This window comes from Toxotes jaculatrix, chromosome 2 (genome assembly GCF_017976425.1).
Source record: "Toxotes jaculatrix isolate fToxJac2 chromosome 2, fToxJac2.pri, whole genome shotgun sequence".
Classification (NCBI taxonomy): Eukaryota; Metazoa; Chordata; class Actinopteri; family Toxotidae; genus Toxotes; species Toxotes jaculatrix.
The window spans coordinates 6,743,293-6,757,840 of record NC_054395.1 but is presented as its reverse complement, the minus strand read 5'-3'; the positions used below and the strand labels follow the sequence as shown (position 1 = coordinate 6,757,840).

Sequence of the window (14,548 nt, the reverse complement as noted above, 5' to 3'; positions counted from 1 at the left end):
TTCTGTAAAATCTGATGGCATTTCCACTATAGGTGACCATCCCCTCTAAAGATCACCTGACACCTTGTTTGCTTAATCTGCACAAAAACCAAGTTGTATAAGTTAGTTAGTTGTTTCCCTGTTTCCAGTCTCTGTACTGAGCTAAACTAACCGGCTGCTGGCTGTAGAATCATATTTAACAGATAGATATGAGTGGTATCGATCTTCTCATCTAACTCTTTGCCAGAAAGCAAAATACAAAATGTCAGACTTTTACTTTAAGTGACTGCTGTGGCCACTGTACTGTCCACAGTCTATCCCTGCATTATGCTGTAACAGTCTTGAACATGATTTGCATATTGAACTAAAATCATAACAGTAGTCATCCTGTCAGCATTCACTTGACAAGGAAATGCTCTATCAGCCCAACTATATGCAACAATCAGTCTTGACATACGTTTTTGGCCTATATTTGTTTACATTTTGGAACATGGGAACCATTAAACATATTATAAATTGGATATTGGCAGTTCCTGTTTGCAATGTACCCATGAATGTACAGACAACTATCACTGGATTCATTTAAACCAGAGGAAAACATCAAAATATGCTGAGTCATGAAATCTCTGGAGTTGTAAGGACCATCTGATTTGAGGCTAAATTATGCAAGTTTATTCACAGTGGGCATCAGAGATAAGAATTTCTAAGAAGATGTAAGTCACTCTGAATTAAAATATGTGAAGCACATTTGTGTGTTCAGATTTGAGAGTTATGACTCAGGATTATGAATTATCATGCTAACTGCAGTAATCAGACCATCAGGTTTTTAAAGTGCCTTAAATGCCTTTATGAGCTGTGTGTCACATCCACCGCTACACCGACAACAGCTGTCTGTGAGCCAAACTACAACAGCTAACCTCTAGCTTTGGTCCCATTTACCTCATGCTGTATCTTTGCCTCACCTCAACTTTCCAGCACTAACAGCAGCAGTTACATACATTTTATTCCATTAGTAGTTATTCTAAAATATTCTCTAATCAGGAACACAAACACACACTCACCGATGCAGACTCGTGGGTCCCTTATATCCTTGATGGGGTCTTTGTAGTAGAAGGGTTTGCACATCTCACAGTTGCGCCCCATGGTGTTGTGCTGACAGTCATCGCACACTCCTCCGCTGACGTTACCCGTGGCCAAATACACCGCCATGTCAAAGTGACACTGGTTTGAGTGGCCGTTACAGTTACACTCTACAAAACAGATTATTTCAACAGATTAGTTATCACTTTACTTAATGTTATTCTTATTCTTTTTTTTTCACTTTCTCCAAGTGTTTACTGTCTAAGGGCAGATGTGTCAGCAGCTCAGGTTATATTTTTAGAGGTGTAAATACCGTACCGTGCCTTGTAGTAACATTAGCCTGCTGACAAATAATCGCTTAAAAATTAGCCATATGTGGGACCTCTTTTTGCTTTAATACTTATTGGCTAACCATCTTTAGAGATAAGGTTCGGATGTTTTTGCACTACACTTAATGTTCCCGGTGCTTCCTCTTCTGTACTCACTCTTGCAGGCGTTGGTGTTGCGTCCCTCAGCTGGTCTCCAGGGCAGGTCATTGTGGAAGTCGTCACATTGCTCACAGTTCAAACCCTTGGTGTTGTGGTTACACACGCACCTGCCGTGAACCTTAAAAGGCGAGAGGCGAGAGGGAGGGAGAGTTACAGCAAATTATATGGGGGTCGAAAGATTCAAAATTACAGAGGAAAAATCAAAGGGGGAGGGAGGGGGCTAAATATACTGTAAGTGATTCCCGTCACTCACCATTCCTTCTATATCATCCCTGATGCCATCGATGGGGGCGCACTCTGATGCATGGCCGTAGCAAAAGCAGTTTCCACGTACAACAAGCTCATATATGGCGTAGTAGTACTTTTCTTTTATTTCCGCTCTCGGGTCCAGCAGGTTGTCTCCCAGTGTGTGAAGCTTGGTGAAGTTCACTCTCAAGTTGGTGATCTTTAGCTGGTCTGATGGGAAGAAGACATGAAGAAAATAAGTGGGGGAGGAACAGGAAGCTGGAACTCTTTTGATGGACAGAATGAAGAAGGTGGGAGGGATAAAGTAATTTGTAAAAACTAACTGATGCAAGAAAAAAAAAGAACATTATGTCAAACCCCAGACACACAACTGCACAAAGGCACCTTTGCCCCAGTAAGATGAAATCAGGGTCAGTGGAGTGTGACAAAGCAGTGTGGCAAAGCATTATGGGGGAACAACAGTTAATGATCTGCGATGGTCTGAGGATTAGTTGGGTCCTAAGAGTTCTGAGGCACCTTAAGGTTACATGGCATATCAACTGGATCACACAACAAGACAAATGGGAAACACCGAGTTTAGGAGGGGTAGTTTAAATCCTGAAGACAGAACGGAGCCATAAAATCTGGTTTTTGTTGATTTAGATAAAAATATTAAATGTTTATATATATCCTGCAGAATACTTCCTCAAAGAGCAGAGCTTTTCTGTCCTAATCTAAATGTGTAACCATTTGCTGTAAATGATCAGTTCTCTGTCATACATAAGTGTATTTACCCAACTCAATGTCCTCTTTAAACTGACAGTAAGAGAATTTAAAAAAAAAAAAAAAAAGCAATACACCATCCAAATGGCCTTTGTGACTTTCAAGCAATTTTCCATCCAGAAGATGGAAAATGTAAAAATGATGGACAGTAATGGAATGTGGTGTTGAAATGGTTCTTCCCACATCCTGCCTCTTTACCCTCTCAGACGATTTGGAGGGACAGAACTCTCCTCTCCACAGAGACTCCTCTGTCTTATCACCTTGTCAGTCTGCTGAACCAGCAGTGAATGGAACATCCTCTGCTGTTACAGTCCAGCTGTTCACCAGCAGCAATCAACACACACTTACAAACTAACACATATGTACCACAGATACATGCATGTCAACACACTCATTTTTCCCTCTTTGTGATATAAAATTACGTCACTGTTGTGCTTTCCTATTTCCCCATGCCAACAGCAAAGGAAATATGCCTGTAACTTACAGCAACACTAACAGAGTGAACACATTATAATCAGTTCTACTGGCTTTAAAGACACTGGAACTCATACAGTGTAATTCTAAAACAAGTCTACACTTTGGAGTAAATGAGGCAGAAAATTGTATGGTAATTTTAGCATAAACCTGTATCGACATCATTATCAGAGATTATTATAATTATGATGATTATGAAGATTCATAATTTAGTATCAGGTCAGTTGCAGCCTGAATTTAATCTGCTTTCCAACTTGTTCTTCCACAAAAAAAAGGAAATATCTTGGTCATGACCAGCATTTAAAAGCTTTTAGCTTCCTGTGTTTCCAGTCATTTGAAATCCTGCTGGAGTTGAAGCAGCAGTGTTACAGTAAGATGGATGAAATGCTTCATGGAAGGATTCATTTTCTTCCAAACTCTGCCCCTGCCCTGCTGACTTTTTCTGCAGTAACAGAATCCCACTCTGACAGACAAGAGCTAATCCCTCCAGCTCCAGTACACTATGACAGTGTCTCTGTTTCTCCTCATGTCGTAATAGCAGACTGGAGAACAGTCGTCCAGATCGGCTAACAGCAACTGCAGCAGCCAAACAGCAGCTTTCAGCAGGTCAAGGGCTGAAATTGAGACTGACATATATTACCAGCTCTGTCTAACTGAACACATACAGAAAGCTGAGAAAGAGGCTGTGTGCTGCACAGTTTAAAACAGAACTGTGAAGTCAGTGAGTTTCCTGCTTTATTGTAATGAATAAAGAGACTTCTCAAAGACCAAAAACAGGCATTCACAAAAAAACTGTGTTTATCAGGCTGTGGTGCTTTGAACTACAAAGCTAAAGGCAGTGGACCAATTAAAATGTTGACCCAATGATGGCGCAAAATGAAAAGTCAGAGGATCAGGAAAGTCATTAGGATTCATCCTCTGGGCACCATGAATGTCCGTCTCATCTAATTTTGCCCATGTTCAACTCCAAGTAAGTAGCAAATAGTTATGATACAAGTCGACAGCACATTTCTTGACATGAACAGACTAAAAATGTATTTCTTTCAACAGATGCATAAATTCCCTCAAAACTAATGAGCATGAAAATTTCTGGATAAAAAGCATTTGCTAATATATCAAATAACAAATGTCACTGAAATTAGCTTTTTACATTTGTCTTTTCTACACATTTGTCTTTTTCATGACATGATTATAAAAGAATATGTGGAAGTATTGTTAAAGAAGCACTGCTGCAGGGCACAGCTGATCTGTACTTAGTTGTATAAAATTTGAAATGCTAACAGATACAGGATTTGCTGATAAAGCAGTCAGACAAAAAAAAAAAAAAAAGATTCTTTAAGACTTTGTTCTCCACTGAGACTCCCTGACACGCTTCCTCTAAGGCTGTGTATTAACCCCAAGAGGACCTAAAAGTCATGCTTTAGGTTATAGAGGGCAAAGTTAGAGTTAGGGCCATGACTGGGGGTTAAGGTTTGCCAGTCAAGGAGGCAGAACATATACTGGGAGGAAGTTAGCCTGGAAGGCCAAACAAAGAGCAAAAAGTCCCCTATTTTCCTAAAATGCTGAAGCAAAACTACGCTGAATGCTGACTCATTGTCTTGACAACAGCAGACAGTAAATATGGATTGTTCAGCTGCGAAAAGGTCAGAGGTCAACATGTGGGTCAGTTACATCCAGATCAGTTAACCTCTGCTGCTGCATTGGAAACCAAACTCGGGTTTCTGGGAAAAGCTCTCATGTTCTGCCAGTCTAAACATGAGGGTTAGGACAACGAGGCTGTGTGGGAGTGGAACAGCTGCTTTTCACATCTCTCCATGTCTTCTACACAGCAGGGCCATGTTTCACACCCCAGAGAGACAGGCTGTTGCAGTCCATAATGTGTCACAGCTGGATAACAAGAGCTCACTGTGCCTGCTGGAGTTTGATTTATGGAGACAAATGGGAATATAAATTACAAAAGATCAGGACAGAATTTTCTGTGGAATAAATTTTAAGTGTTGCTTTGATATTGGTGTAGGATTTCCTCCATCATGCTTGAGTATGATGTATTTTTTGATATCTTTTTAATAAGAGGCTTAACATGTTCTCTTAAGATTTTCTAATCCTTTAAATTAAGGAAACTTCCAGCTTCACAGTAACACAGACACACAGATGTGGACACCTGTAACTTCTCTATTAGCTAATACAGTTTAATCCGTGACTTTTTTGAGTGTGACCTACTCTGGATGTTCGGGCTGTATGGGTCCTCAATCCTGATGGCTGGATCCAACACTCTGTAGATGACCTAAGCCAGGGAATACATAATAGAAAACGTTTTAGAGTTTATGTTGTATGACTAATTTGACCTGTCATTTTGCCTTTAATCAATCACTCACCTCTCCCTCTGTTGATGGCTCAATGTCAGAATAGCGGGACTCACAGATGACATCATTAATGCTATGCAAAGGACCCTGGGAGACTCCGGGAAAGGCAGTGGCACAGTCGTGAGAAAAGTAGCGGTAGATCTTCCAGGTACGACCAAAATCTGCTGACCGTTCAATCAGCATGGCTGCCGGACGGAAAGTCTGCAAAACACAAATGGCTTAGAGAAATCTTCTGCAACATATTTTTTTTGTAAAGTTGCAGGGTTTTTTTTTTTAGCAGAATAATTAGTATACAACAGAATCTGAGCTGAAAGTAATCATTTTCAGCTGCTTTCAGGTAAAGGTCAAGTTGATGAAACAGCATAAAAAAGAGCTTTTATTTTACCTTGAAGGTCATAATCAAGTGAGTGAAATGAAACTCTGCTTCCAAATCCAGTTGGATAAAGACCTCCGACTTCCCTAAGAGAGAGAGAGAGAGAGAGAGAGAGAGAGAGAGAGAGAGAGAGAGAGAGAGAGAGAGACTGTTGGTTAGCTTAATACTTCATAAACCACTTGCACTCATTTTCCATCTATATCATTAATTTTGGACAGATGGATGACAGGGTGTAATGACCAGCGGCAGTACAGTAAGTGAAGTAGGTGCTTTTGGCTTGAGGAATGGCGTCTTGACAGGAAAAGACATTCAGTCTTGGCAGGAGAAATGTAGCGAGCGAGTCGGAAAAGCCCACACACTTCCTGAGTAGTAGAGCACCAAATACTCTGAAAGGCCACTTTACTCTGAGGACCACTTTCACTCATGTTCTCCGTGTTTTGTTTCTTGTTCACTACAAAGCCAAGAGGACTTTTGCATTCCTGCATATTAATACATAAAAGCCGCACCACATGAATTAAAGATCTTACAACTTAAGACTCAGTAACCCAGTAACTTTTAAACTAGTGATATGAAGACAAACCACAATGCAGATCTTTCATTAACACAAGTAAAAAAACAAATGCTAATTGAAAAATAGCTGACAGATGCCTACTCAGTTACACATTGCCTACACACATCCATGTATCCTGGGGAATCACCTTTTAAACATTTATAATCTGCAGGTAATGACAGTGTGAATGTGTGTGGCACACAGTACTTTCCTGAGGCATACAGTAGTTTCCTCGCACACCATAAAGTCTTAGTGACAGGTGTGGATGAAAAACTCCTGACATGAATAGAAAAGCTAAAATATTTAGAATCTAGCCTGGGGTGGGTCTGAGGACCAAAACATGGCGTTAACGTAGTGAGTTCAAGTGATCAGCACTGTGTGGGATTCCTTGGTTTTCTACTGAGGGATATTGTAAAAGCCCAAACCAGAGGGGGAGAGCGTTAGGAAGCAAAGGAGAAATGCAGTGAGTGGATGGTATTGTATCCTTTCTAGATGGTCAACCTACCTATAAAAGATGCACTGATAATTATTTCTTATATAAACAACAACTCAAATAACTATGTGTAAAATGCAACATGTTGCTCCTGGTAAAGAGCACACAGCTTATCACCTGACTCTGCTGCTCCTCACAGCTCTGCGGAGCCCTGCTACAGCCTGCAACTTAGCCATGTGTGTTTGCTTAGTTAGTTTAGCTGACCGACTGGTCAGTCCTCCCAAACAGAGCAACAAACGTATGCATACACACGAAACAACAATCAACCACAAATCAACAGTTGACAAGGAACAGGAAGGAAAGAGAAGGAAGGGTGGGACCCAGTCACAGAAGGGAAAACAGAGGGAGATGGAGAGAGAGAGAAAGGGAATGAGAGAGCCTATAAAAACAGAACACACACGTTCCACGATTTAGCTGACACTTGCTTACAGTGCCTTATCATGCCTGCATGAAATGGCCATTCCAATTAGTGAGTGCACACAATCAAACCACTGTTATCCATATCAAACAGGCCTACTGTGCACACTGCCATGTTCACCATAGACATGCCACAAAGATGCCATGGAAAAGCAGCAGCAACCAGGAGTAAAAATAGTCACTACACTTCCTGTCCCCCTTCTTCTTCTTCTTCTTCTTCTTGTTTCTCACTGTTCTATTCTGGGTCTGGTAGTGATGCAGAGTGCGATCCTCAACAGCATTGCATTACATTACCATGGCTCACAAACAGCTGAAATGAGCCTTGTGTCCTAGTGGCTACTCCACACAGAGCTTTACAGTCACTCACTGTGATGAAGATTTATGCGCACCTGAAAATACATCGGTTTAACTTTGTCCCTCTGTGTCTGCTACTGTCCCTCAGTCTTGTCTTGATTATTCATTGACTTTCACTTTTGCGTTTCCATCAGAGCTTTAACTTTTCTCCTTCCCCTGTCATCCCCAATTCCTCTCTCTGTTGAGAGGCCAGAACAGGGCCTACTCTGTTATTAAGCCCATCTGTAGCTGGTCAGAGGATGTTGGCCACAGTGTGTGTGTGTGTGCAAACTTAATACTGTCTTTAAAGTTCTCTATAGTTACTAGTTGCTTACTGCTTGTGGTTTCAATAAACTTTTAGGATCTTGTTCTTTTTCCCTTTTTCCAAATAAGTTATTTCTGCTTCAGGATATCCACTACCCCGTCTTTTTTATCCTTTCATTTTCTCTCCTCTGTGCTACCTCTGTTCCTGTCTCAAATAATAACAGCTTTAACTATACACACCAGTTAAAGCCATATTAATTTAGTCATATTACCAACTTTGGCAGGGCTAAATTAAAACATCAGTCAGTCAGTGCAGAACAGGGGTGATCAACAAGTCTTCTCACCATTCTCAGACTGCCACCAGGACTTCTTGCGGTGAGGCTTGAAGGTGGTGATCACATTCTCTATCCGGTGATTGATAGTGTTATAGACGGGGTCATATGGTCGTCTGGAGTCACAGTCGAAACACTTCTTCTCATCCTTCAACAGGACAGGAAAAGGTCAGTGTCACAAGGTCAAAGGAGAGAGTTGAGGGGTCAACGGGAAACCCAGAGGCACAGATCGAATGTAGAGAAAGGACGCAGAGAAACAAAATTCAAATTTAACTTAATCTCACAAACGTGTTATGACACATGCACTGACCTGAAGATGACTGACAATGCAGTAAGGCTCTTTTCTCCTCATCCCACAAGTGGAAGAAGCCTTCAGGTTCTTCTCTCGTCCAACCAGCAAGTCCCCTGTTGCCGGGTAGCAGCTGCCATGAGCACAGCCGTGGCTGTGGTCAGGCTCCTGGCCGACAGCAGCAGCCAGGACTGTGGGGGAGCCAGAAAATGAATTAGAGTCAACAGCAAAAAAAAACACTGCACCCATTCACAAGCTTGTACTGGCACATAGAATCAAAGTTGAAATCAGTACCCTTGTTCCTTCCCTAAAAAAGACCACATCAAAAGCTCTCATCACTTCCTGAGGAAGAAAGACTCCAGGATGGGAAGTACCACAGGAAACCAAAGAGCTAAATTTGTGGGTTTATCTTACACAGACCAGTGAAGCTGAGTCATTTCTTAACAGTATGTATGTTAATGTTATCTAAGTATGGAGCCTCATTTCCTCTCTACCTCTGATTAAATCATCCTCAGTGGTGTCATCTCAGGTGCACTCCTGGACACTGTGACACTGCTGATGGTGGTCACTGCACAATTTTTACCACACCCAACCACACCGCTCAGTGATGCTGGGTGTGCTCAGCTGAACAGGCTTGAAACTTTCAATCAGACAGGACAGCACAACACTGCATTTCAACTTGGTGTCAAGTTACTCTTTAAAGACAGATCAAACACCGCACCAGTGATCAGGTCTGCTCTCCAGAATTTCAAGTGTATCTGTCAAGGAACATAAGGCTCTCTGAGGCTTATTCAATTATCCAGTATACCCCTGTTTTGCTGAAAAATCCGATGGTCTCAGGCAAACACTGGAGCGGGATTTCGGTCATTCATTTGCAGATGCAGTTTCTACTGAATTCCATCTAAATGTTTAGACTTTAGCACAGAGATTATGCAAATTGTTGGAAATGTCAAGAATCTGCAGGAGCGTTTATGAACAGGCTTTGGTGATGCCCTTCAAGTAAATGTATTAATGATTTTTGAAGTTATGCTTTTGATTTAAATAAGACTGTATATATCTGACCAGCATAACGGTGACAAGGCAGATTTTGTTAAAGGACTGGAGGACCACAGGGGAACCATCCTCTGGGAAAGATGATGACATGCTGTTGCATGTTTAAGCCATTTCATTTTAACCTCACAGAAATTAGAACTAAGGCACTGAAGGCAGTTATCAAAAGTTGTCATGGTTTATAGCTCTTTGGAAAAAACAAAAAAACAACAACAACAAAAACAAAAAACATTTTCTAAATACTTCTTAAAGGTCACAGACCACACGGTATTATTGAGCTGGGTACTGGCCCCCTGCATCTGCACGGCTGCTGCTTGATCAAGAGCCGATTCAATGTTGAGACAACATCCAGCAGGAGGGGGATTATCTCAAGGAAGCCCTGCAGGTTAACAGGCCCTGCTGTCTGCAGGGGTCCTAAAGAAATGACCTGACAAGAGGCCCCAGCTACAGGCTAAATCTGGAAACTAACCAACGCAGGTCATACAGAGGTCAACCTAGACCAGCGATGGTTGGAAGTTGATCTCGAAAATAAATGATTATTTACTCACGGCTAAAACTTTCAGATGATGTGACCTAAAAGAAAAGCTTGTTTTCACGAAGACAGTGTGTGTCTGTCTGTGGTAGTGTGACAGAGTAGCCGTGCTATGCGTGGGAGTTAAAATAAACCTTATAAACTTAACCTGCAGCAGCCGTACTACATTCCACTGGACATCTTGATGACAATGTCTCCTCCTACACATATGTGTAGCCTGTGTATGTGTGTGTATGTGTGTGTGCTGCCGTGACGGAATTTGGTATGAGGAGAGAGGAGACCCAGGGATCCTCCTGTCAATCTGCTGTCTGTCCACAACAGGTGGACAGACAGCAGACCTCCCTCCATATATTATATGTATACTTTCTACATGGCAACATCTAACATGTAAACACTCCTACACTGTGACACAAGTTAATTACATTCACTTTCCCCAGAAGATAAAAAAGTGAAGGCTGATTCTTTTCCTGCATCATTCTGTTTTATATCAACTCGGTGTTAAACATTCACACCTGGGTGCTACACTGGAGCAGCTGCAACCTTGGTGCTTTGCTTGAGCCCATCTGCTGCTGCAGCTAGTACAACTCATGTCAACTCCCTAGTGCAAATGTCCAATTGAACTGATGTGTGAATAGAGCTGGTCATTGTCTGGAGAATTCACAGAAAGCGAGTGGGCGTGTTGACGATGTTTCTATTTCCAGTAGGTGAGAGCACGTTTCACATGGACATTCTTTGGTTGTGTGCTGCATGTGTGAAAGGGAAACTCTAGACAATGTCCGGAGTCCATACGTGAAAATGGATTTAAAAATATAAAAATAAAAACGGTGACTGAGCACATCTTAACGTTGCGAGTCTGCCATGATGTCAGCCTTCTCTATAACTGTCCATCCTCTGCTGCCTACACGCTGTAAATAGTGAGGTTTCTTTTTGACAGGCATGAGGAGAGACCGGTTGCTGTACCTGCCAGTGCCTCTGCAGGTCTACACTCACTGCTTAAGGTAGTCAGACACATCATCATCACAGTATCACAGCCTGACACTGCTATGAGGTCATGGTAGGAAGCCTGCTGGGAACAGTGCGGAGGAGAAGTTCACATGGACACTCACACACACATACAGTACACAATCTTGACACACACTCTGGAGGAAACCTGTGTTTGCCTGGCATCTGGACAAGTCTCAGGTTGGTGCCAGCAAAGTGAGCAACAAGTATGAGGTTAACACACTGTGGGTCACGAACACACGCCTACAGTACGGAGGCCTTTCTGTGCACCTGTGCGTGTGTGTGCAAACACAACTGCCTCCCCCCTTCCTTCTGCATTTGGGCACTCACTCATAATTACAGTGTTATAACTCTGGCACTCAAACCCAACAAGCACGTAACCTTGTTCACATGCTCCATTTTTCAAGTGAATGTAAACATCAAGCACGAACTTGTTGTCTACACAAAAGACATCTATTAGAGGATTTGTTCAAGTACAAGGTGCAGCAGCGACATACAACAGACATAATGGCCGGTGATAAAATAGGCCTGAGGTCGTTCTCTTATCCTTTATCTGACGGACAGAGCAGGTCAGATAAGTGTCATTCTACACCAACTCACCTGGGAGCCCTCAGTTCGCATCATGGATTTTCTTAAAATAAATAAATAAATAAATAAATAAATAGATAAATAAATCATATAGAAATTTCTATTAAACTCATGGGAACATACTAATTGTACAGCTCTCCTCCAAATGATTTTTCTGTTATGAATTTTTGAAGTTTGGTCCTTGGAGATAAATTTCACAGTTTTTCAGATTCTTTGTGTGTGTGTGTGTGTGTGTGTAATCTAAGCCTCACCGACTGCTTATTTTTCACTGGATTAGTCTGAAATTTATACAAAACATCCAAGAAAACCTAAGAATAATTTGCAACATGTAGTCAAATAAATCTGTTGCTGACTGTTTAATAAAATATTTTTTTTACCAAATCAAAGAATATTTCATTTTTAAAAATGAACATTGCCACTAGTTTTCACTTTCTTGCAACCAAATTTGGATTATGTGTTGTCGGGAAAAGTTCTGAATTCTGGGTTTGAGCTGACCGACAGCTGATATGAAGGCTGAGAGAAAGAGTGTGAAAGAGAGACACAGTACAGAGCCTTTGTACAGACAGTGGGAAAACCCATGCAGACACAACTTGATATCTATTCCTGAAACCATTGGCACACACTCAAAGGTCTTTGTGTGTGTGTGTGTGTGTGTGTGTGTGTGTGTGTGTATGTGTGTGTGTGTGTGTGTGTGTGTGTGTGAGAAAGACCAGGGAGGGCGGAGGAGCGAAGCAGACGTCTGATGTGTCGTATAATCAGTGGGTTTCTTCTTGTCTTTTATCTCTGTGTGTTTCTGTCTGTGTTTGTTTGTCTGTGAAAAACTACACAGGCTTCACACCTCTACTCACAACACAGGCTGAGCTGATATGAGTGCAGTGTCAGGAAGACAAGAAGATTTTCAGAGAAGTGAATCGCATTTATTATTACTCAGTGGACAAACTGGGACATTTTAAATCACTTCATTTTAGGTTTCACAAAATGAATGACAAATTGATTTATGCATTTTTACCTTTAGAAATACGAATAAATTCTTTCCATGATATGAACAGTGAAGGTGGTGATGCATTTCTTGTTATTATCACGCTGGAGCTGTAACAAACATGTCTGACAAGGTGACGTCAGAGTATTCATGGGTCGTACAGCTGACAGTGATCAGACCACTGCTGCTCTGATGTAAAACAGGCCAGGAAGCAGAGGCCAATGGAGGCAGGAAGGTATGAAGGACAGATAAATGGGAGGTGGTATCTGCCACTTGGTAGACAATTGTATTCAAAACATTTTATCGTATTGTGAGTGAATATGTAGTTTCAGAGGGGACGCACCGACTGTGCAAGCATGACAAGTATGAACTGCAGGAGCTGTAGGCGGAGAATAAGAAGTAAAGAATAAAAGGGTGAAAAGAGGTGATGTATGGACAGAAAAGGACAGAGAAGAGCCAGCAGGCACTTTAATTAGATAGTATGTTATAATGCCATTTGTCACTGTTCTGACATGATATCGTGTATGAAATATTGGCCTGATAACAACCCTAAATATGCAAGCAAAAAGCCTGAAGCCTGAGAACATCACATTAAATCATTTTTCTCTATAATGTTAATGTCCGTGGCTAAATAAGCAACAATGAAAGTTTAAATGAAACACAGGTATTATTCAAGGATCCTCTGACATCTTGAGAAAGGATCATTTCTATCTGCCAAAATGGCACTGTGGCTTCACTGCAATACTGCCCTGAGACTCATTGCTACCCATGTCAGTTGCTTAGCCTCCCCCTCATCTCTGCTCCCCACACTAAACAACTGTTTTTATAATTGATTTATTAGCCATTTTAAACCCAAGAATTTGATGGCTGTGGCAACTCGGATGCTGCAACTTCTCAGGTGTAGGATGTGCTTCTTTCCCCAGTTATGTATCATTGTACATTAAATATCTTTGTTTTGTTGTTTGGACAAAACAAGCAATGTGAAGATGTCACGCTGGGCTCTAAGACACTGTATTTTCTATCAGTTAATAGACTGTTAGCAGTCAATTTAAGTGGGTAATAATTAACAAATTAATCATAAAGTGACTGAAGATAACTGTTCAAAAATGTGACTGAAACCAGCATTTTTCTTCCTTTCATTTCACGGACTGTGGTGGTTTTCCAAATGCCCCGACTCAGTGTGAGTGAAAAGTGGGCAGACAATGGACCAGCTGAGGGGAAGTTTTTGCGCCAGGCTTATGGTCCCTCCCTCCATCTAAGTAAAAAGTTAATACTGTAGCTTCAAGGACAAAATGTGATGTAGTGCTTGATTAGAGATCTGAGTTTCCTTCCTTTGGTCTTTTCCTCTTTCTTTTCTCTATATCCATAAATGGAGAGGCAGGGAGGAATGCAGGCTGACAGCTGAGGGGAGAGAAGGGGGCGGTGTTGCTGCTGCTGGTGTGTGTAAGGCATTCAGTGTAAGGCTAAGCAAGCTGCACTATTCAGCTTGCTTAGCCTTTTGTAGCAACGTATCACATACATAAAGCTTTATTATTGAGTTGTTTTTTTTTTTCATATGGGTGACAATCTTCATATGATGCTACCAAGACAGCTCTTTCTTTACATGTCATGTACAGTATTACTGTGGCAGCAGTCATGCTGTTTAAGCCGTCAAGCAGGAGACAAGCTGTCCACTGTCGTTAACTTATTCTAGGCGAACGGTTAAAAAAGGCATGATATCATTATTCTCATGCCAAAGGACAGTGAAACCTGACTCTGAGCCAGCAGATCTTCCACATGAGGCAATGCTTTAACTGACAGAGGCAGTGATACAGAATGCAGGGTGCAGCCCGCAGGGCATCCGAGTTCATTTCAAAAAATAAATCCCGCCCCCCCACCCCCCAGGTGTGCTCTGCTCTTATTCCCGGCTTTCAACTCTGTCTTTGATTCCCTCTCTGCCAGTCCAAGTACAGCA

The 14,548-nt window shown here is 41.6% G+C and overlaps 1 protein-coding gene across 2 annotated transcripts in view; it reads right to left on the bottom strand.

Annotated features, from left to right (window-relative positions):
• Positions 1 to 14,548, bottom strand: part of lamb2 (laminin, beta 2 (laminin S)) — a 44,792-nt gene that overhangs the window by 18,503 nt on the left and 11,741 nt on the right. For both annotated transcript variants that reach the window (XM_041054760.1, XM_041054769.1), the window contains exons 3-10: positions 8,465 to 8,634; positions 8,167 to 8,302; positions 5,778 to 5,851; positions 5,405 to 5,593; positions 5,250 to 5,313; positions 1,801 to 2,003; positions 1,545 to 1,665; positions 1,041 to 1,229 (exon numbers count right to left, since the gene is read on the bottom strand). In XM_041054760.1, the coding sequence (XP_040910694.1) occupies positions 1,041 to 1,229; positions 1,545 to 1,665; positions 1,801 to 2,003; positions 5,250 to 5,313; positions 5,405 to 5,593; positions 5,778 to 5,851; positions 8,167 to 8,302; positions 8,465 to 8,634 (1,146 nt within the window). The remainder of the gene's footprint in view (positions 1 to 1,040; positions 1,230 to 1,544; positions 1,666 to 1,800; positions 2,004 to 5,249; positions 5,314 to 5,404; positions 5,594 to 5,777; positions 5,852 to 8,166; positions 8,303 to 8,464; positions 8,635 to 14,548) is intronic.